General features: G+C 49.8%; 1 protein-coding gene across 1 annotated transcript in view; it reads left to right on the plus strand.

Annotated features, from left to right (window-relative positions):
• The window catches only part of TMCO4 (transmembrane and coiled-coil domains 4), a gene marked incomplete at its 3' end in the record, with an annotated part of 42,098 nt that extends 26,192 nt beyond the window's left edge, over positions 1-15,906 (plus strand). Inside the window, 4 exon segments of the mRNA XM_073601551.1 lie at positions 988-1,072; positions 2,379-2,496; positions 5,583-5,700; positions 14,802-15,906. Coding sequence (XP_073457652.1) covers positions 988-1,072; positions 2,379-2,496; positions 5,583-5,700; positions 14,802-15,906 — 1,426 coding nt within the window.
• Between the last annotated feature and the right edge of the window lie 8,133 nt (positions 15,907-24,039).

Genomic DNA, 24,039 nt, shown 5'->3' on the forward strand with positions numbered 1-24,039 from the left:
ACCCAACACACATAGCAAAAGCACACCAACCCCACACACCACAGGCTTGGGTAGGATGACCTTCAATCTGCCATTAAGGGATAAAAGACAAAACACATAAACCAGCTTCTTCCGTATAGATTATTGGAAGCAAAAGACATAAAATGCACCGTCAACCTGTAGCAGCCAATCAGAAACCGTCTATTACTGACTACAGTAAAATGATATCTTATGGGTTGTCACAGTTCTTCATTAATTAAGCCCAAAGCCTTAACCATACGGGGCTTGAGCTTATAACCTTCTGCATTATATATGAGGAGCCAACTCGACACACCACAGAACAGTTATGGTGAACCTTGGCACCTCAGATGTTTTGGAACTACATTTCCCATGAAATGTAGTTCCAAAACATCTGAGGTGCCAAGGTTCGCCATCATGGGAAATGTAGTTCCAAAACATCTGGGGTGCCAAGGTTCGCCATCATGGGAAATGTAGTTCCAAAACATCTGGGGTGCCAAGGTTGGCCATCACTGCCATAGAACCTATATGTCACCCCAACCACTACCAGAGCTTTCCTATGACTGAAGACCTATGGGTCACCATCCAGCAAGTCACCATCAGTCTCCCGTCCTTTTCTATGGTAGAGAATCAATAACTGCCATTTTAAACACATACACTGGGAATATTCCCCACGTATAGAATGTTTGCTGAATGCCAGGTCCTCTGCTTTATAGCCGTGCCCCATTGTTTCTATCTCCATGAAATAAGAGTGGTTCCTGAAGGACCTTCCCTTGAGGTGGATTGGTGGATCTTTATGGGGCCCATTTAGTGCCAATGATTTTGCAGTGATAGATTAGAAGGTCTTTTTCACTTTTATTCATTTCTTATTATTATACTACGTAATCCCACTGTGCATTGGCTGGTATCCTCCACATTGTGCCAATGTGGTTAGAAGTTGATCATGTTGTTTGGTTGGTCGGTGTTTGGACGTTTCTTCTCCTTTTCCAGGGACACAGACCGGTGACTCTGATCGGCTTCAGTCTCGGCGCTCGAGTCATTTACTTTTGCCTGCAGGAACTGGCGCAGGAATCCGGTAAGCCCCTCCATGGGTCATCATAAGACTGGTAGATAAGGCAGTCGCTTCTCACCACGGAAAACCCCGAGACCACTTCCTTCTACAACACACGAGAAATGAGTCAGCGGCCGGCTAATTCTGTTCTACAGGAAACGCGCCACCCGTGTTCAGGTCACGACTTTCCCCTCAGCTTCATAAACCCCAAAAATTGCAGCTTACAAATTCTTACATGTGATAGAAGCTTTTTAAAGAAAACAAATGCAGCTTTTTGAATGGGTGAATGGGTATCAGGTACATCGTACCCCTAATCATTCAACAAAAAACAAAAAAAGTGTCAAAAAGTAAGAACCACAGGAAACAGTTTTTGTGACATGACGTCAGAAAGGGGGTGGTGCCACCGGGTGACGTATCTGGGTGGCCCCGCCCCCTGCCTATATAAGAACTGTCAAAGCGCAGCGCAGGCAGGAGGTGGAGCGGTTTTTATTTTTTCAATTTTTCGGCGGGCGTCGTGATCAACGATGGATTTACATCGAGGGACACTATTTTTTTTTCAATAAAGGATTTGTCGAAAATTCTTACTTTTTCACACTTTTTTGGTGAATGGGTAGGGGTACGACAATGTACCCAATACCCATTCACATAGGGGGGGGGGGGGCGGGAGCTGGGGGCCCCCTTACAGATTCCGATAAGCCCCCGGCCCGCAGACCCCGACAACTACAGCCCAGGATTTGTCGGGAAGAGACCCCTGTCTCCATCAATATGGGGGACAAGGTGCTTTGGGGTGAATTTTTCTATTGCCGGGCAATATCTTTATATTCATCTGTCAGTGGGGAAGCCCGCTGACAGATGATGACACGTTGGTTGCTAAGGACGCGGGCGGGCGGCTTCCCGGCCCGCTGCTTAACAACCAGCTATTTCTTCACACAGAATTAGAAATCAGTCGATCGTTTTTTTCGACCGATCCGAATTCTAATTGTTTTGAAAAGTTGGGACAAGGTGCTTTGGGGTGCATTTTTGGGGAAGCCTGCTGACAGATGATGACTTGTCAGTTGCTAAGGACGAGGGCGGGTGGCTTCCCGGCACTATCAGTGCCGGGACAAGACCATCCAGCGCCCACGGCAAAGATGCCAAAACTGCACCAGCCCCCCCCCCCCGTCTTAGGGTTAGGGTGCCCACATCCCTGCAATAAACCATTGCGCCCAGGGCAGCTGCCCCTCCTGACCCCCCCCCCCCCCCCCCCGTCCCTGCCCTCTATGTATCCTCTCTCATATCGAGAACGATAAAAATCATGACATCTCTGCTCTATCTCCATGTCTGATTTCAGGCTCGGAGGGGATTATAGAGGACGTGGTGCTGCTGGGAGCCCCGGTGGAAGGAGATGCCAAGAGATGGAAACCCCTGACACGCGTTGTAGCCGGACGAATCATTAATGGTTACTGCAGGTGTGTAAATCATCTCTTCCCCCCCCCAACCTGCCAGAACACTCGGGGGGGGGGGTCTATTTCTGAAAATAGTAGCCGGGCAAATGTTTCAGTTGTCACAAATAATCCCCCAAATTCTTTTGCCTAACAATGTTTATTTTCCTAGGGATCGTCAGCTCCATCTAGTGGCCATAATGCAGTACTTCCCCTGAAAATACCCCAATTGGGAAAATACCACAATAGGGCCACCAGATGGAGCTGACGATCATAAGAAATGAACAGGCGTAGGCAAAATGACAGGGATTATTTGTGAAGGCTGTGCAAACGCTTGAGAAAGTCGCACACAAAACTGTCTGTGTTGCCCATTGTCAATCAGGTTGCAAATTTCCAGGTGAGGGAAGGAGAGGTGATTGGGTGATGGGGGCATTCAAGCGTCGTTCAGGGTTAAGGAAATTATTACTATACCGGATTTATATGGCGCCAACAGTTTGCACAGCGCTTTACACGGTGAGGGCAGATAGTACAATTACAATACAATTCAATACAGGAGGAATCAATGAAAGAGTTTTCAGCACAGACAGATTGCCTGCGCCCCGGTGCATTGTGGGTAATGTGACAAGTAGCGTATATAAAAGCGAGGATATAAATATGTTCCATCTCTGTGTGCGGGAGAGATGGAGGATGAATAATGCAGTAAACAATGACACTGATTACAGATGGCCGGGAATAGAATTGGGAGCCAGGGATGGCGGGGGAGGGGTACCAGCGTTTTTGTCACATGACAACCTTCCCACCGCAGAGATTCCTACAGTCCAGTCTGCGATGGGGGATATCATCTATCCCTGTACTGGTACCAGTCTGTGAGATGGGGGAGATCATCTATCCCTGTACTGGTACCAGTCTGTGAGATGGGGGAGATCATCTATCTCTGTACTGGTACCAGTCTGTGAGATGGGGGAGATCATCTATCCCTGTACTGGTACCAGTCTGTGTGATGGGGGAGATCCTCTATCCCTGTACTGGTACCAGTCTGTGCGATGGGGAAGATCCTCTATCCCTGTACTGGTACCAGTCTGTGTGATGGGGGAGATCCTCTATCCCTGTACTGGTACCAGTCTGTGAGATGGGGGAGATCCTCTATCTCTGTACTGGTACCAGTCTGTGAGATGGGGAAGATCCTCTATCCCTGTACTGATACCAGTCTGTGCGATGGGGAAGATCCTCTATCCCTGTACTGGTACCAGTCTGTGCGATGGGGAAGATCCTCTATCCCTGTACTGGTACCAGTCTGTGCGATGGGGGGTATCCTCTATCCCTGTACTGGTACCAGTCTGTGTGATGGGGGAGATCATCTATCCCTGTACTGGTACCAGTCTGTGCGATGGGGCATATCATCTATCCCTGTACTGGTACCAGTCTGTGCGATGGGGGAGATCATCTATCCCTGTACTGGTACCAGTTTGCACAGTGGAGGACATCCTCTATTCCTGTACTGGTACCAGTTTGCACAGTGGGGGATCTCACCTATTCCTTTGCTGGTACCAGTTTGCACAAGATGGGGGGGAGCCTCTATTCGTGTACTGGTACCAGTCTGTGCAGTGGGGGATTTCGCCTGTTTCTGTACTGGTACCAGTTTGCACAAAGGGGGGGGGGGGGGTAATTGCCCACTCCTGTACTGGTACCAGTCTGCACAGAGGTGTATGTCGCCTATTACTATACTGGTACCAGTTTGCACAGTGGGGGATATCACCTTCTCCTGTACTGGTACCAGTTTGCACAGTGGGGGATATCCTCTATTCCTGTACTGGTACCAGTTTGCACAGTGGGGGATATCCTCTATTCCTGTACTGGTACCAGTTTGCACAGTGGGGGATCTCTATTCCTGTACTGGTACCAGTTTGCACAGTGGGGGATATCCTCTATTCCTGTACTGGTACCAGTTTGCACAGTGGGGGATCTCTATTCCTGTACTGGTACCAGTTTGCACAGTGGGGGATATCCTCTATTCCTGTACTGGTACCAGTTTGCACAGTGGGGGATCTCTATTCCTGTACTGGTACCAGTTTGCACAGTGGGGGATATCCTCTATTCCTGTACTGGTACCAGTTTGCACAGTGGGGGATATCCTCTATTCCTGTACTGGTACCAGTTTGCACAGTGGGGGATCTCTATTCCTGTACTGGTACCAGTTTGCACAGTGGGGGATATCCTCTATTCCTGTACTGGTACCAGTTTGCACAGTGGGGGATGTCGCCTATTCCTGTACTGGTACCAGTTTGCACAGTGGGGGATATCCTCTATTCCTGTATTGGTACCAGTTTGCACAGTGGGGGATGTCGCCTATTCCTGTACTGGTACCAGTTTGCACAGTGGGGGATATCCTCTATTCCTGTACTGGTACCAGTTTGCACAGTGGGGGATATCGCCTACTCCTGTCCCGGCACTCCAATCTTTGCCTCTCCCAATATCCCAATATATTGCCCCTCCAGTTGTAACACTCATGTGTGTCGCCAAGCATGCAGCCAGTGAAGTCCAAGCTCCTGATCTGCATACTTTTTCCAGGTCAGTAGCTCAGAAGGTGATAACGCCAGGGGATGAGCGTGAAAGGAAGAAAAACAGGATGTACACAAGAAATTCTCTCTGGACAGGTTTCCTTTGCCTTGGAACTCCCAGTATTACTTTACAGCAACCAATCCGACAACCCCATACTGGAAAATATTGACAATAAAAATACTGGAGCATATGACCTGGTTTGTCATGAGCAGCAAAGACAGCCCCCTACTGAGACACTTTAATAAATAGAGTCCTGCATACAGGGCCGGGAGAAGGGGTGGGCAGGAGGGGCAGCTGCCCCGGGAGCAGAGAAGCAAGGGGGCAAAGAATAGATGCAGGGAGGTACACCCATTCTACTGAATGTATTAACAATGGGGGAGGGGGGGCTCAATTCTGGATCCTTGCCCCGGTACTGCCTGCATGTATGACATGAATGGCTGAAAAATTTCTCACCTATGGGGAGGACAGTAGTGCTGGCAATCTGGCGCTGTGTTTCCCTATGACCTCTCCCCTGTTGGTGGCGCTCTACTGATGAGTTTCATCCTGTCTTACAGAGGGGATTGGCTGCTGAGTTTCGTGTACAGAAGCTCCTCGGTGAAGCTGAATGTGGCCGGTCTACAGCCGGTAGACTTGGATGACCGGAGGATGGTCAATGTGGACCTGTCTTCAGTGGTAAGTGGCCCTTCTGTGTCCTCTTTATCCTTGTAGCAAGGTTGGTAGGGTGAAGAGAGCGCGGGTCCTTTAAGGTCCTGTAAGTTGTGAGGTGGGATCTCCAATTCCAATTGGGGCATTTATAGTAGAACCTTAAGCCTTAAGACCCCTCTTCTCCCCCGCCCTGCATGTTTTTTTTTTCTTAAACTATACATATTTTTTATTTGCCGGTCCGGTGACCTGACAACGGCTTCATCTCCTTCTTCGATCGCTGGCAGGAGTGGGCACTTTTTCCAGGACCGAGAGGTGCTCATATAAATTACCTGTAGGTGGCGCTCAGTGCCAAAATACACTAAGCACAGCCTGTGTGATGATGCGCCCCCTAAAGGGGAGTGTAAATAACACGGGGGGGGGGGGGCTCACCGCAAATGGGCAGAATGACCTAGCATTGAGCTTCTCAGAGGAAGACCGCCGGCGCTGGACCGAGGAGGAAGACGGGAACAGTGCTGGAGCTTGAATTTTGGGGGGGCAGGGAACCATAATTGGGAAAAAATGCATGGGATTCCACTTAAATGCTAAACTCCGTCTTATTGCTTCCAATAATTGGTCATCAAAATCACTTTATTATATCCTCTGCCAAGGTGACTCCTATAGACGGAGCATAACCACCATTTATGGTGGACAACAGATTAGATAAGAGAGGATTATGACAGAGGGGTTGGGTCACCCTGCTCTCTCTATGATTATCTGGCAGCGTCCCTCTGTAATCCGCATGCTTTTTCTGGGATATCAGGAGCGTTCAGGAACAAGGAGAGGATAACCACATTCCCAGCACTCCCCCTACGCACCCTCTTCACACCGAGCCCCCGCCGGAATTGGAAAATTAGATCCGTGCCTTATGATGCAATCAGACTTAATTAATCTTATATCCCCTCTGCCGCACGCTGCACTTATACTCCTTCACAAGGATTGGGGATAATCCGACACGACCGCCTCCGTGTGAATTCACATGTCAGCAAGGGGCCTTTTCTCAGGTCCTAATCCTCTGGGAATTGGTCTCCAACAGACTAAAGATTCACTCTGATAACAGTGTAGAAACATGCAGGAGTGGCTTTTCAACAACTTCAGGTTCCTGGAGTTTGCGATTTAACAGTTTGCTGCAATGAAGTCGTTTTCGCACCTTGTTGTGAAACATTTATTGTATTTTTGAAGTCCCACCATCTTGTGGAACCCTCACCCTTCACCATAAAAGCTCCTCCACCCTTGAAAAGCCCCTTTCCACTTGTACAAAAACCCACAAAACCCTCAACCAATGGCAGACCCTGACTTCCCTGGAAAGAACCTCTTTACACCTGTAGAGGTCCTATTTCCTAAAGGTCCTCCAGCCCAGGAGTGCTACCTAACCGTGGATAGCCCCCACCTCTCCATCTCGAGAAATGCAGACCCTCCACTAGAAAGTCCATCTCCACTGCTGAAATATTCCTCCGTCGATTCAAAGGCCCCTCTGCCATTGGGAAAGCCATTTCCACTTCTACAAAATCCAACTTACCTAGTAAGCCCCCCAACTCTTGAAGAGCCCCGATTCCCCACTTCTCCCTGAAGGTCTTCCAGCCAAGAGTGCTATTCTACCGTGGATGGATCCACCTTTCCATCTCTAGAAAAGCAGACCCTTCACCACTAGAAAGTCCATCTCTACGCCAAAATTCTCCTCCACCAATAAAAAGTCCCCCTGCCATTGGAAAGTCCATTTCCACTCCTACAAAAGCCTAACATCCCTGGCAAGCCCCTCGACTCTTAGAAGGCCCTGAATTCCCTGGAAAGAACCCCTGTACAGGCACTCCCCCCTAAAGGTCTCCAGCCCAGGAGTGCTGTCCTATATGGGATGGCTCCAGCTCTCTAGAAAGCTCCTTCATCTCTGCAAAAGCTTCCCCACCCTTGGAAAGCCCCTTTCAAACCCTAAAAAAGACCCTCCACCACTAGAAAGCCCCTCTCCCGTCCCAAAATTCCATCCAACCAATAAAAAGACCTTTCCCCCTTGAAAAGTCCTTTTTCAGTCCTACAAAAAGCCCACCATCCCTGGCAAATTCTTTAAACCCAGGAAAGGCCATGACTCTCCTGGAAACAACCTCCTTACCCCTGTATAGGTCCTCCTCGCTAAAGGTTCTCCTGCCCAGGAGTGCTGTCCTATGTTGAATGCGCCCCCCCCCCCCTCCTGGAAAGCTCCCTCACCTCTCTAAAAGCCTCTTCTGCCACTAAAAAGCCCCTCCGCCACTAGCAAGCCCCTCTCTCCTGCTGAAATGCCCCTTCACCCTTGGAAAGGCCCTTTCCACTCTTAAAAAAAACCACAATCTTTGGAAAGCCATTCAAGCCTTGCAAGGCCTTGGCTCTCTTGGAAAGAACCTCCATAAACCTGTATAGGGCACCTTCTATCTAAAGATCCTCTTACCCAGGATTTCTGTCCTACGTTTGATGGCCACCCTCTCTTCTGGAAAGCTCCTTTACCCATAGAAAGCCCCTCATGTCCTGGGAAGTCATTTGACCCATAAAAAGACCCTCCTGTACTAGAAAGCCCCTCTCCCTTCTGGATAAGCCCTCAACCCCCAGGAGCGTTATTCTCCCCTGAGATGCTCCTCCATTTCATGGATGGAGCGGCCAGGATGGGAAGAGTTTAGGTAGTTTTGTCTCTCATATAGACATTCTGAAAATGGCGGATGCGGAGTGTTCTGCACCTAACTTCCTAATGCTGCCACAGTAACAGGCAACCAGGAAGCAGGCAGACAGTCCTCATGGCATGACCAGCATACGCCAAAACCCTCATGATGCGATGCAGCAGGGTAGTTGCTCACAACAGAATCCAGAAGCTAGTGGAGCTGAATTTCATTTCAAATAGGAAGACTCCTTCGATCTGGGACTGATGGCGGATTGGCGAGAGGCCCGCCAATCATGGCTCTTTCACCCGTCTAGAAACTGCAGAATAATTCTGAGCGCCTCCTTTTTTCAGGTCATGAATATCGGAAAATGTAGCTCGTCTTTTGGTCACCTCCTGGTGTGTTGCTAGCAGGCGGTGATGAGTCAGTGCCGCGACCCGTACCGGACACACCCGCCATTTTTCTAGTGTGCCCTAGATACGGCTGGTTGCTCTGGGCACCATCTTCATTTTTCCTCTTCGCCGGTTTTGGTAAATCAGCCATAACACGCCGCGCTCACTCGCTCTGCCTGTCAGCTTCACAGAATGGAAACGATGTGAAATATACATTTGCTGCCTGCGGGCCCCGGCTAAGATTGCAGATCCATCTGGGTAGATTGTAGCGCCTGCGAGGCTGATCTGCCGCGTCTGGCGGGGAGGGGGGGGGGGCCATTTCCAGGAAAGAGCACTCAACCAACACAAAGCGCTACACCGTGGGGAGGGGCCATCAGGTGAGGAAAATTGCAGGCTGGCATCGTCAGAGCCATTTTATCTCGGGCTTTTAACACAGAAAGCCCATCGCCGTCCATCTGGGAGATAACAGCCGAACGCACACACATCACATTTTAAGACTTGACAGCCGCGACGGCCAAGACGGAGCTCCTCTGTCTGGGCACTTAGAAAGGTTTCCCAAAGTGCACCTGTCACGTCAAATAAAGCTTTTGACATTCAGTTGAGCGCAGAGGCGTTGGCTTCCCCCCCCCCCCCCAACGAGTCCCGGGAATCAGAGTTGGGATTTTGCTGGAATAAATGTCAGAAGAATTACCGGAGCCTCGTAATATGCCAACACGTTATCAGAGATGGATGAAGGGGCGCCAGTGTATAACCAGCGGGAATCCCCCACTTACCGTAATGCTTGAAAGTCATTTTTATTGGACCCTTCGACAGCTAAACGAGTGCAAAGGTGCAGCTGGACTGTTCAGCCTTTCAGGTTGGGAACTTCTCCTCCTGGACAAGAACTTGGCTGCTCCAGGCCCCCGGACTTCTTTATGCACTCCCCAGCCCCCTACTGGGCACCCCATCCCCTTGGGACTGGTTAGGGCCACATAAATATTCAGGCTGTAAATCTGACTTTCTCAGCCCACTATATTCCTTCCTCCAGAAGGCAGGGGGGGGGGGGGGGGTGTTAGCCAAACCTGCAACCAGTGAGACCCCAAACAGCCCAAAGTCCATTTTTGCAAGACTTTTTCTCCCACAATCACATCCCCCATTCATCCAGTGCGGGGCAGCTTCCGTGCGCTGAGACCGAGCACCGTCATTCTCTCCTATGGCAGACAGCGCTCGGTCAGGTTTCTTCCCCTCTGTAGTATAGAGAAGAAGGAGAGCTGTGATGTGCTTACATACCGTTTCCTTCTGTGGGCGGGTACAATCTGCAGAGCACCCTGTCATGACCCGCTTATAGGTTTTGATTGGTGGCTGGCTACGTGGGCATTTACTAAGAAGCAAAGCACCCCCCCCCCCCCCCCAGCACTGCCCACATACACGCCCACAACCCCACTCCACTCTCATTGGTTCCTGGGATTTGTAATACTTATTTACCCCTGGTAATAACTGCTTATTATCCCGGTAATGATGAACTTGGGTGTAGCTCAGAGTTTGGCAGCTATCGGTGGCATCGCAAAGAGTTGTGGACGAGTGGTCTTGCTATCAGCTGTAGCCATTCCTTTCTGCCACTAGATGTCACTGGTCTTCTGGGTTGAGTGACAGCCAGTATCAATCAACGAGAATATAGATCTAACTGAGGATGAGAGGCCTTATTTACATGTACCACCTCCCCATAATAGAAACATTTCAAAAAGGAGAAGTAGAAACAGGAGTTTTAAGGTGCATATTGATTCAATTGAAAACAAATTCAGATGTATCAATTTTTATTTATTGAGCAACAGTTTAAAATATTATATAAAAACCTGAATGAATTCATATGGTCGTTGTACAAAAGTTTTCCAACATGTTTCGCCATAATCATGGCTTCTTCATGAGATTTTGCAACACTTAGGCTACTTTCACACTGGAGCGCTAAAAATAACGCCTGTAAAGCGCCTCTCCTCTCACTCCAGTGTGAAAGCCCGAGTGCTTTCACACCGGAGCTGTGCGCTGGCAGGACGCTAAAAAAAAGTCCTGCAAGCAGCATCTTTGGGACACTGTAGGAGCGGTGTATACACCTCTCCTAAAGCGCCCCCTGCCCATTGAAATCAATGGGCAGCGCCTGGAAAGCGCCGCTGCAGCAAAAATAAAAAAAAATAGCGTGCTTTACTGCCAACACCCCAGTGTTAAAGTAGGCTAAGTCTTGCAAAAGCTCCTGAAGAAGCCATGATTATGGCGAAACATGTTGGAAAACTTTTGTACAATGACCGTATGAATTTGTTCACGTTGGTTTTTATATAATATTTTAAACTGATGCTTATTAAATAAAAATGTATAAATTGGAATTGGTTTTCAAATTGAATCAATATGCACCTTAAAACTTCCGTTTCTACTTCTCCTTTTGAAACAGTATCAATCAGCCCCCTTCTTCTATGCCCAGGCTGTCATGGACCCGCCCCCTGGGGTTGCGCCATCACACCAGCCTTAACCCACACTACTGCAGTGCATGAGCTCTGTTCAGTGCAGGAGGAAGGACCACCCATTGCTACCGCCGCTGTTCCCAGCAAGTTTTTATATTGCGTTAATCGCAGTCAAATAATAATAATAAGAAGAGATAAAAACATGTAGATCTCCTTTAACAGCAATGATAGTGCAGTGCTGCAGCCGTTCACGTGCCCTCGTGTCATGTCTGCGCCAACATTCTGCGCTATAAATTCCGTTCTCCGAACTCCATTTTCCCTCTCAGACGTCTCGCGGCTCCCCCCAGCAGTGTTGTCATCGGGTTAATTCCGAGGAAAGGAGAAAAAAAAAAAAAATATCTCACCAGTTAATCAGCGTCAACGCCCCCACCTCTCCGAAACTAATTACACCTTGAGGTTAACGCTGTGACCCCGCTGTCCTTTTCTCAGCCCCCTCGGGGGAGGGGGGGGGGCGACTGCTGTGACGGGCGCTGGGCGAGGAACAGCTGCTCCGAACAACGAGACCCCTGCGCGCCCTTCCACCGTAATTAGCGCCGCACGCTTTTTTCACGTCTTTTGTTTTTTTTTTGCACTTTAAAGCTCTTGATTGCCATTTGTGTACGTTTTGTAAACGTCTCGCGGCGTCCCATTGTCTCCTCCGCGACCTGCAGCTGCGTCACTCTGAATGGGCAAACCGCGGCGCGCCGGAACTTTTTTTTTACACTCACGAAGAGATATAATCAGATTCTGCGGGCAACTGAACTGGAATGGATCTCGCTGGGCTTTTCTGTATTTGTTTTAAGATTTTTTTTTAACCCTTTTTAACCCTTTTTTCTGCAGTTGCTCGCTTTTTTCTTAAAAGGAATCTGAGCGCCACTTCTGTGAGAAGCCTTGGATAGAAGCTGCTGGGCAGGGGCAGTGTAGCAGAAACGATTGCTTCTTCTGCAGGTTTTTTTTTTTCTTTAATAGATTAGTATTTAATTGCAGCATGTAGTAGAGATCAGTCTTGCGTTTGCTACACAATGGACCGGTTATATTGACCATTACAGGATTCAGCTACATGCTGCTTACTCTATAGGGAGCCATTAGTTCAGTTTACGCTGATCAGCCATAACATTATGACCCCGGTTAAAAACAAAAAGGAAGAGGGCGCCACCATCTAAGTGCAGCCATTTATAGATGGTGGCGCCCTCTTTGTTTTTTGTTTTTTTACAATCTGTGCACTAGAGTAAACTCAAGACTTGGATGTTGAGGAGCTGCAACCAAAGTAAAGTGACCGTTGGCTGAACTGCTACTTTACCCACAAGACTTTTTATGGCCCTTTTACCTAATATAAATTTATACTCAATTTTGCGGCATAGCAATCATTTCTTTTTCGTTTACAACATTATGACCCCCCCGCCCCCCACCATAAGCTGTCCAAACAAGGACTCCACTAGACTGCTGAAGGTATGCTGTGGTATCAGGCACCAAACTGTCAGTAGCAGATCCTTTAAGTCCTGTAAGTTGGGAGGTGAGGCCTCCATGGATCGGACTTGTTTTTTCAGCACATCCCACAGATGCTCAATTGGATTGAGATCTGGAGAACGCCTTTCTATCCAACCAGCATGAGCTTTTTCACCATTTTGAGCTCCAGTAGCTCTTCTATGGGATCGGACTAATCAGGCAAGTCTTCCACCCACCTCCATCAATGAGCCTTCCCTCCCGCCTCTATCAATGAGCCTCCCCTCCCCACCTCCATCAATGAGCCTCCCCTCCCCACCTCCATCAATGAGCCTTCCCTCCCCACCTCCATCAATGAGCCTTCCCTCCCCACCTCCATCAATGAGCCTTCCCTCCCCACCTCCTTCAATGAGCCTTCCCCCCCACCTCCATCAATGAGCCTTCCCTCCCCACCTCCATCAATGAGCCTTCCCTCCCCACCTCCATCAATGAGCCTTCCCTCCCCACCTCCATCAATGAGCCTTCCCTCCCCACCTCCTTCAATGAGCCTTCCCCTCCCCACCTTCATCAATGAGCCTTCCCCTCCACCTCCATCAATGAGCCTTCCTTCTCCCACCTCCATCAATGAGCCTCCCCTCCCCACCTCCATCAATGAGCCTTCCCTCCCCACCTCCTTCAATGAGCCTTCCCTCCCCACCTCCATCAATGAGCCTTCCCTCCCCACCTCCATCAATGAGCCTTCCCTCCCCACCTCCATCAATGAGCCTTCCCTCCCCACCTCCTTCAATGAGCCTTCCCCTCCCCACCTTCATCAATGAGCCTTCCCTCCCCACCTCCATCAATGAGCCTTCCCTCTCCCACCTCATCAATGAGCCTTCCCTCCCCACCTCCATCAATGAGCCTTCCCTCCCCACCTCCTTCAATGAGCCTTCCCCTCCCCACCTCCATCAATGAGCCTTCCCCTCCCCACCTCCATCAATGAGCCTTCCCCTCCCCACCTCCATCAATGAGCCTTCCCCTCCCCACTCCATCAATGAGCCTTCCCCTCCCCACCTCCATCACTGAGTGTTCCCCACCCACCTCCATCACTGAGCCTTCCCCTCCCCACCTCCATCAATGAGCCTTCCCTCCCCCACCTCCACCAATGAGCCTTCCCTCCCCACCTCCATCAATGAGCCTTCCTCCTCCACCTCCATCAATGAGCCTTCCATCCCCACCTCCACCAATGAGCCTTCCCTCCCCACCTCCATCAATGAGCCTTCCCCTCCCCACCTCCATCAATGAGCCTTCCCTCCTCACCTCCATCAATGAGCCATCCCTCCTCACCTCCATCAATGAGCCTTGCCTTTCCCTCCCACCTGTATCACTGAGTGTTCCCTCCCCCCACCTCCATCAATGAGCCTTCCCCCCACCTCCATCAATTAGCCTTCCTCCCACCTCCATCAATAATCCTTCCCTCCCCCACCTCTATCAATGAGCCTTCCCTCCCCACCTCCATCAATGAGCCTTCCCCTCCCCAACTCCATCAATGAGCCTTCCCCCACCTCCATCAATGAGCCTTCCCTCCCCCACCTCCATCAATAAGCCTTCCCTCCCCCACCTCCATCAATAAGCCTTCCCTCCCCACCTCCATCAATGAGCCTTCCCTCCCCCACCTCCATCAATAAGCCTTCCCTCCCCCACCTCCATCAATGAGCCTTCCCTCCCCCACCTCCATCAATGAGCCTTCCCTCCCCACCTCCATCAATAAGCCTTCCCTCCCCACCTCCATCAATAAGCCTTGGCCGCATGACCCTGTCACCGGTTTTTCTGGTTCTCCTTCCTTGGACCACTTTTGGTCGGTCCTGACCAATACAGACCGGGAACATCCCACAAGAGCTGCAGTTTTGGAGTTCCTCTGACCCCAGTCTTCTACATATTATAATTTGGCCCTCAAATCCTTACAATTGCCCATTTTTTCTGCTTTCAACACATCAACTTCAGGGACAACATGTTCACTTGCTGCCTAATATATCCCACCTACTCCCATTGTAACCGGATAATCAATGTTATTCATTTTGCCTGTCAGTGGTCAGAAATGTGTGGCTGATTGTTCAGTGGCAGTTTTAGGGGCGATCGTCCATCTCTCCGCGGTCATTTAGTCAGTAATTCCTTCTGTCTCCTCCCTGCAGGTGAACGGACATCTGGACTACATGAAGCAAATGGACACGCTGCTCAAAGCGGTCGGAATCAAGACCAAGGAGTGTCGCTTCGAAGAGCAAAGCGGACTGCTCCGCCCACTGGGTGGGGTCACGGTACAAACGCACAGCAAGCCCGCGGAAGAGAAAATAGAGGCCGGAGGACCGATCCCGTGGGACTGGGAACCGGTGAGCGCAGGAGCAGCCCAAGAAAACCGGACCGAATCCCAAAATCACCACCCGGGTCCCTCAGCCGCCGAACATCACCGCGACAAAGAGGACCCGCCGTGTAAAGACTGCGCGAACAACAACGAGAACGGCTCAGACTGTGCCTGTAAAAGAGCGTCACAGCCGCGTTTAATCGTCCCCTTACAGAGGCAGAGCAACGCGCGCGTGCGCGCCCCAGATGATGCAACGCAGACAGTCTGTGACCCACTTAGACATCCTCACCACGGGGGACTGCAGAAACCAGGACACCACGAAGACGACGGCGCCTGGCCACGTGCCGTCCCCCGATACCGCCATTACCTGGGATCGCTCGCCGTCACCGAGACACTGCCAGGCTCAGAGAATAAAGAGGACCTGTCACTCAGCAATCACACACCACCAAAAAACAAAGAGGACCTGTCACTCACCAATCACACACCGCCAAAAAACAAAGAGGACCTGTCACTCACCAATCACACATCGCCAAAAACAAAGAGGACCTGTCACTCACCAATCACACACCGCCAAAAAAACAAAGAGGACCTGTCACTCAGCAATCACACACCACCAAAAAACAAAGAGGACCTGTCACTCAGCAAGCACACACGCCAAAAAACAAAGAGGACCTGTCACTCACCAATCACACACCACCAAAAAACAAAGAGGACCTGTCACTCACCAATCACACACCACCAAAAAACAAGAGGACCTGTCACTCACCAATCACACACCACCAAAAAACAAAGAGGACCTGTCACTCAGCAATCACACACCACCAAAAAACAAAGAGGACCTGTCACTCAGCAATCACACACCGCCAAAAAACAAAGAGGACCTGTCACTCAGCAATCAAACATCGCCAAAAAACAAAGAGGACCTGTCACTCAGCAATCACACCCTGCCAAAAAACAAAGAGGACCTGTCACTCAGCAATCAAACACCGCCAAAAAACAAAGAGGACCTGTCACTCAGCAATCACACATCGCCAAAAAACAAAGAGGACCTGTCACTCACCAATCACACACCACCAAAAAACAAAGAGGACCTGTCACTCACCAATCACACACCACCAAAAAACAAAGAGGACCTGTCACTCACCAATCACACACCACCAAAAAACAAAGAGGACCTGTCACTCAGCAATCACACACCACCAAAAAACAAAGAGGACCTGTCACTCAGCAATCACACACCGCCAAAAAACAAAGAGGACCTGTCACTCAGCAATCAAACATCGCCAAAAAACAAAGAGGACCTGTCACTCAGCAATCACACCCTGCCAAAAAACAAAGAGGACCTGTCACTCAGCAATCAAACACCGCCAAAAAACAAAGAGGACCTGTCACTCAGCAATCACACATCGCCAAAAAACAAGAGGACCTGTCACTCAGCAATCACACCCTGCCAAAAAACAAAGAGGACCTGTCTCTCAGCAATCAAACACCGCCAAAAAACAAAGAGGACCTGTCACTCACCAATCACACACCACCAAAAAACAAAGAGGACCTGTCACTCACCAATCACACACCACCAAAAAACAAAGAGGACCTGTCACTCAGCAATCACACACCACCAAAAAACAAAGAGGACCTGTCACTCAGCAATCACACACCACCAAAAAACAAAGAGGACCTGTCACTCAGCAATCACACACCACCAAAAAACAAAGAGGACCTGTCACTCAGCAATCAAACACCGCTAAAAAACAAAGAGGACCTGTCACTCAGCAATCACACATCGCCAAAAAACAAAGAGGACCTGTCACTCACCAATCACACACCACCAAAAAACAAAGAGGACCTGTCACTCAGCAATCACACACCACCAAAAAACAAAGAGGACCTGTCACTCAGCAATCACACGCCACCAAAAAAACAAAGAGGACCTGTCACTCAGCAATCACACCGCCAAAAAACAAAGAGGACCTGTCACTCAGCAATCACACGCCACCAAAAAAACAAAGAGGACCTGTCACTCAGCAAGCACACACCGCCAAAAAACAAAGAGGACCTGTCACTCAGCAATCACACCCTGCCAAAAACAAAGAGGACCTGTCACTCACCAATCACACACCACCAAAAAACAAAGAGGACCTGTCACTCAGCAATCAAACACCGCCAAAAAACAAAGAGGACCTGTCACTCACCAATCACACACGCCAAAAAACAAAGAGGACCTGTCACTCAGCAATCAAACACCACCAAAAAACAAAGAGGACCTGTCACTCAGCAATCAAACACCGCTAAAAAAACAAAGAGGACCTGTCACTCAGCAATCACACACCACCAAAAAACAAAGAGGACCTGTCACTCAGCAATCACACACCACCAAAAAACAAAGAGGACCTGTCACTCACCAATCACACACCACCAAAAAACAAAGAGGACCTGTCACTCAGCAATCACACACCACCAAAAAACAAAGAGGACCTGTCACTCACCAATCACACACCACCAAAAAACAAAGAGGACCTGTCACTCAGCAATCACACACCACCAAAAAACAAAGAGGACCTGTCACTCAGCAATCAAACACCGCTAAAAAACAAAGAGGACCTGTCACTCAGCAATCACACATCGCAAAAAAACAAAGAGGACCTGTCACTCAGCAATCACACACCACCAAAAAACAAAGAGGACCTGTCACTCAGCAATCACACACCACCAAAAAACAAAGAGGACCTGTCACTCAGCAATCACACGCCCCAAAAAAACAAAGAGGACCTGTCACTCAGCAATCACACCGCCAAAAAACAAGAGGACCTATCACTCAGCAATCACACGCCACCAAAAAAACAAAGAGGACCTGTCACTCAGCAAGCACACACCGCCAAAAAACAAGAGGACCTGTCACTCAGCAGTCAAACACCACCAAAAACAAAGAGGACCTGTCACTCAGCAATCACACACTGCCAAAAACCAAAGAGGACCTGTCACTCAGCAATCACACACTGCCAAAAAACAAAGAGGACCTGTCACTCAGCAATCACACACCCCCAGAAAACAAAGAGGACCTGTCACTCAGCAATCACGCACAATGTGTGTCTGCTTGTATTTGGTCCCGAGGAATGCAAAACTGTTATGAAGCATGCTCAAAGAATTAATTCCTTCAATCAACGATCCAATAATTCCCAGGATCGACATCTGTGTGTTACCATCGTTTGTTCCCCCACACTGAAAAAGCTGCCTTTTAAAAAAAAAAAATATTTTTATACAGTGACCTTTGTCTGCCAGATCCTGGGGGTTGCCGTCACACATAGTTACAGCTTTTACTGTAAAGACAACTTTCCAAAAGGCTGAATTTTCACCTAGGCACGTGCATGATCATTGGTGACACACGTGGAAAGCTGCCATCCCTAAGGCACAGAGAGCGAAAATGTGCTCTCTTCCCCAAACAGCCCATCTGTAAGCAAGCCCCGCCCCCGCTGAGCTCTGAGGCAACCCTAGAGGAGCCTCTTCACTGGGTGTAGAATAAGGTAAAAAATGTGCATTATGTTGATGGGAGGGGAGAACCAGGGAGGCAAATTCATATACGCAAATTCAATTTCAGCCTTAAAATGAATATGATAAAATGAATATGACAGCGCCTCTTTCAGAAACTTGCCTTTGGTGACCCACTCTACCAGCTTCCTGCACACTTGTCTGAGAACACGAGTGCCTGACATTTAACGAATGTTATTACACCCCGTCTGTTGCTGCGAAGGGCGAGGAGAAAAGGCGGAGACCCTCAGTGCTGCCTGTTCTGTTTTCTGCAATGCAAATGTAACAAATATCACTGGAAATGTCAGAGCAAAAAAATCCAATATGAAGGATGTGAAACGAAATCACCGAAATCTCGGAACTCTGAGCCGAAAACTTCCTGTTCAACTGTGAACTCCAACCATGACTTCTTGTCTGTTCAATCTCCCATTAGAAGCACCTTGTTGTATCTGTTATGTATTTTATAAATGCAAATAAAAAAAAAATCTTTTAGAAGTCAGAAAATCCAGAGCTGTCCTTTGCACACTTCCCCTGACCCCCCCACACTGCCCCGTTCTCCACACACTTCACCTGTCACCGCACACACACTCTGTTCCTGCACACACCCCCCCTGGTCCCCGCGCATTTCCCCTGTCCCCTGCACGCTCCCCTGTCCCCTGCACACTCCCCTGTCCAATGCACACTCACCTCGTACACTTCCCCTGCACACGCCCCCCCCTGTCCTCTGCACACGCCCCCGCCGTCCCCCGCACACTCCCCCCTGTACACTCCCCGTCCCCTGCACACACACCCTGTCCCCTGCACACTCCCCCCAGTACACCCCCCGTCCCCTGCACAGTTCCTCCTGTCCCTCGCACACTCCTCCTGTCCTCCCCACACTCCCCCCTGTACCTCTCGCATTTCCCCTGTCCCCTGCACACTCCCCCCTGTCCAATGCACACTCACCCTGTCCAATGCACACTCACCTCGTACACTTCCCCTGCACACGCCCCCCCCCCCGTCCTCTGCACACGCCCCCCCCGTCCCCCGCACACTCCCCCCTGTACACTCCCCGTCCCCTGCACACACACCCTGTCCCCTGCACACTCCCCCAGTACACCCCCCGTCCCCTGCACAGTTCCTCCTGTCCCTCGCACACTTCCCCCTGTCCTCCGCACACTTCCTCCTGTCCTCCCACACTCCCCCCTGTACCCCGCGCATTTCCCCTGTCCCCTGCACGCTCCCCCTGTCCAATGCACACTCACCTCGTACACTTCCCCTGCACACGCCCCCTTGTCCAATGCACACTCCCCTCGTATACTTCCCCTGCACACGTCCCCCCCACGCTCCCCCTGTCCCCTGCACACAGCCCCCTATCCTCTGCACACACCCCCTGTTCCCTGCACACACCCCCCTATCCCCTGCACAGCTCCCCTCGTACACTTCCCCTGCACATGTCCCCCCCCGTCCTCTGCACACTCCCCCCCTGTACGTTCCCCGTCCCCTGCACACACACCTTGTCCCCTGCACACTCCCCAGTACACACCCCCGTCCCTGCACAGTTCCTCCTGTCCCCCGCACACTCCCCCTGTCCCCCGCACACTTCCCCTGTTACCCGCACACTTCACCCTGTCCCCTGCACTCTTCCCCACCCCCTGCACACTCCCCCTGTCCCCTGCACAAGCTCCCCTGTCCTCCCCACACTTCCCCCTCAAGAATATCCCTGTATTTAGCACCATCCATCTTTCCCTCAACTCCGACCAGTTTCCCAGTGCCGACTGCTGAGAAACATCCCCACAGCATGATGCTGCCACCACCATGTTTCACAGTGGGGATGGTGTTCTTTGGGTGATGTGATATGTTGGGTTTGCCCCAGACATAGCGTTTTCTTTGATGGCCAAAAAGTTAAATTTTAGTCTCATCAGACCAGAGCACCTTCCTCCATACATTCGGGAGTCTCCCACATGTAATGTCTTTCTTCTGGCCACTCTGCTATAAAGCCCAACTCTATGGAGCGTACGTCTTATTGTTGTCCTATGTACAGATACTCCAGTCTCTGCTGTGGAACTCTGCAGCTCCTCCTGGGTTACCTTAGGTCTCTGTGCTCCTCTCTGATTAATGCCCTCCTTGCCCGCTCTGTGAGTTTTGGTGTGCGGCCGTCTCTTGGCAGGTTTGCTGTTGTGCCATGTTCTTTTCCATTTGGTTATGATAGATTTGATGGTGCTCCTAGGGATCATCAAAGATTTTTAGAATATTTTTTTTTTTTATAACCTAACCCTGACTTGTACTTCTCAACAACATTGTCCCTTCCTTGTTTGGAGAGTTCCTTGGTCTTCATGGCAGTGTTTGGTTAGTGGTGCCTCTTTCTTAGGTGTTGCCGCCTCTGGGGCCTTTCACAAAGGTGTCTATGTAATGACAGATCATGTGACACTTAGATTGCACACAGGTGGACATCATTTCACTAATTATGTGACTCTGAAGGTAATTGGTTGCACCAGACCTTTTATGGACTTCATAACAAAGGCGGGTGAATACATACACACATGCCAATTATCAGTTTTAATGTATATATTTTTCCTAATTTACTTCACCAACTTAGACTATTGTGTTCTGATCCATCACATATAATTCAGATTAAAAAAAACATTGAACTAAAGGCTATAATGTAACAAAATAGGTAAAAAGCCAAGGGAGGAGATTACTTTTGCAAGGCACTGTAGATGGGGGGGGGGGGGGGGGGGGGGGGGGGGGGGGGGGGGGGGGGGGAATCCGATAAAGTCATTTAACACAGCTGATGAGCCTTTCGATTGGTCCTGACAAGATCTGACATTTGCAGAGCGGAGGCGGACGGTCACATCGATGTAATTACCGCCACAGACCGGCCAAGGTATTCTGTGATGAAAGGTTGTCAGTTATTGGATACCTGTCAAGATAACCCCCCCCCCCCCCCATCCCCAACACAGCGCCGATGATGTGAAGGTCTGCCGAGCCGCCGGTGTCACCGGATCTGCTTCTTATCCCGACACCGAATGATAAATAGGAGAGATTAACATTGCTGCTCATTCCTGCGGGAGACCAAGGATGGTTTCCATACAGCACACGCCTTCCAACCAGAGAGCGCGCGCTACAACAAGTGCAGAGCCAGATCTCTTCTACACATCCACCAGCCAATCAGAAGCCTGGAATCACGGTCCCAAGTCCCTCTGTGATGTAACCCCATCATTCTGCTGCAGGGCTGGAGGAAGCATTTCCTCGGTCTCCCCTCCCCCAGTGATCAGACTGTACATTGTAACTTTGTAGGAGGAGGAAGAGTCATTTCCTCAGTCTCCCCTCCCCCCAGTGATCAGACTGTACATTGTAACTTTGTAGGAGGAGGAGGAGGAGTCATTTCTCAGTCTCCCCTCCCCCAGTGATCAGACTGTACATTGTAACTTTGTGGAAGGAGGAGGAGTCATTTCCTCAGTCTCTCCTCCCCCAGTGATCAGACTGTACATTGTAACTTCGTAGGAGGAGGAGGAGTCATTTCCTCAGTCTCCCCTCCCCCAGTGATCAGACTGTACATTGTAACTTTGTAGAAGGAGGAGGAGTCATTTCCTCAGTCTCTCCTCCCCCAGTGATCAGACTGTACATTGTAACTTTGTAGAAGGAGGAGGAGTCATTTCCTCAGTCTCTCCTCCCCCAGTGATCAGACTGTACATTGTAACTTTGTAGAAGGAGGTGGAGTCATTTCCTCAGTCTCCCCTCCCCAGTAATCAGACTGTACATTGTAACTTTGTAGAAGGAGGGAGGAGTCATTTCCTCAGTCCCCCCTCCCCCAGTGATCAGACTGTACATTGTAACTTTGTAGAAAGAGGAGGAGTCATTTCCTGAGTCCTCCCTCCCCCAGTGATCAGACTGTACATTGTAACTTTGTAGCAAGTCACAATGTGAGAGGCTGAATCAGGGGGCTGATCTGTGTCAGACATTTGCTATCACAGCCAAAAACTGCACAGACACCGGGATTTACATGATTGTGTCAGTTGGGGGCGGAGCCTGTGATTTCTGTGAGAGGTAATAAATACCTGGAAGGATTACACGCACTAAATGTGAAGACATAAATCGATGACAGGTCCACTTTAAGTGACAGATGGAGGAGCGCACACCTCTCCTCGGTCTAATGGACTCTCGGACCTCGATATCTGCTGGCTCGATTTTACCCAAACAGGCCATCTTTTAAGCAAGCCCCGCCCCTGCTGAGCTCCGAGACCACCCTAAAGGAGTCTCATGTAAGGAGGCTGCACAGGGAGCTCCTGGTACACATTTTTGGGAGCAGCTCAGAGATTATGGGTGACCTCCCCCCGCCCCCGCCCCCCTGCCCCGCCCCGCCAACGTGAAAATTCAGATATGAAAGCTGATTGGGCAGAGTCTGTGCTGCGTAATCAACTCATTTAAATCTGAGCTCCGCCCCTTTAGTCTTGCACAGCTCTACCGACTCCTCCCCTGGCCTGAAACGCCTCTTCCTCCGATTTCACCGCACACTGTGAGCTTCTCACCATGTGCAGTAGAAGATAGAGCTTTGCCTCATTTCTGGATGGGGGGGGGGGGGGGGGTTGTGTCCAGCATTACCTACCCCGACTGTCCCTTGCTCCGCCCCTTTCATTCATTGAATTTCAGTTAATTTCAATCATAGAGGCTCGGCATGACATGTGGGAGTTACCTATGCAAATACAGCCTGCCCTAGACCGCCCACCCCTCCAGACTGACACCCGCCCATCAATGAATTTCCATTTTTGCATAACTCCTCCCACTGCTTGCATCAGTACAAGAGAGGAACACTGAGGCAAGCAGTGGGCGGGCTTTTGGGGAGGAGTTGTGCAAATATCAAAATGCCTTGATGGGCAGGTGTCAAGTCTGGAGGAGTGGGGCGGTCCCTTAGGCAGGCTGTATTTGCATAGGTAACTCCCACATGGATGCTGAGCCTTCGGTCAGGGGGCTGCGATGTAATCTACAGCACCCTGCCGGACCCTCCCACCAGCCACGATCTGCCTGCATTGCATAGGGAAGCACAGAGACCCGGTGATGGGCCTAAAAAAAGGTGAAGTTGGTTTTATTTAAAAATGTCATTAGTATTTTGATGGGCGGAGGGGGAGGGGGGAGGGGGGGGGGACCAGAAGGTGAAATTCTCACACAGAAAATTCCCCAACTTGCATTAGAATTGAAAAAAAAAAGAAGGAATTTGGTCTCTGTGGACATGGAAATTTATTTATTTATATTATTTATTTTCCTCTAATTTAAAGGATCTCCAGTTTAATATGAAACGTTTAATCTACAGTCAGGTTTATCCATCATAGTTTGTTTTTGTTTTTTTTTTTGTGTGGAGCAGAAATGTGATTGGTGGGGGCGAGTTATCACATCTCAAAACCATCGCTGCTCTTTTTACACTTTATTAAATAATCTGTGAAGTGCCACATCACCAAATTTTAAACAGATATTTACATAAAAAAAAAATATATATATATAAGTAGGTCCGCCCCTTAAAGATAGTGGAGGAGCCATTCACTCATTTTTTTTGCTGACATGAGGAGCAT

The sequence above is a fragment of the Aquarana catesbeiana genome, linkage group LG10 (assembly GCF_042186555.1).
Source record: "Aquarana catesbeiana isolate 2022-GZ linkage group LG10, ASM4218655v1, whole genome shotgun sequence".
NCBI lineage: Eukaryota > Metazoa > Chordata > Amphibia > Anura > Ranidae > Aquarana > Aquarana catesbeiana.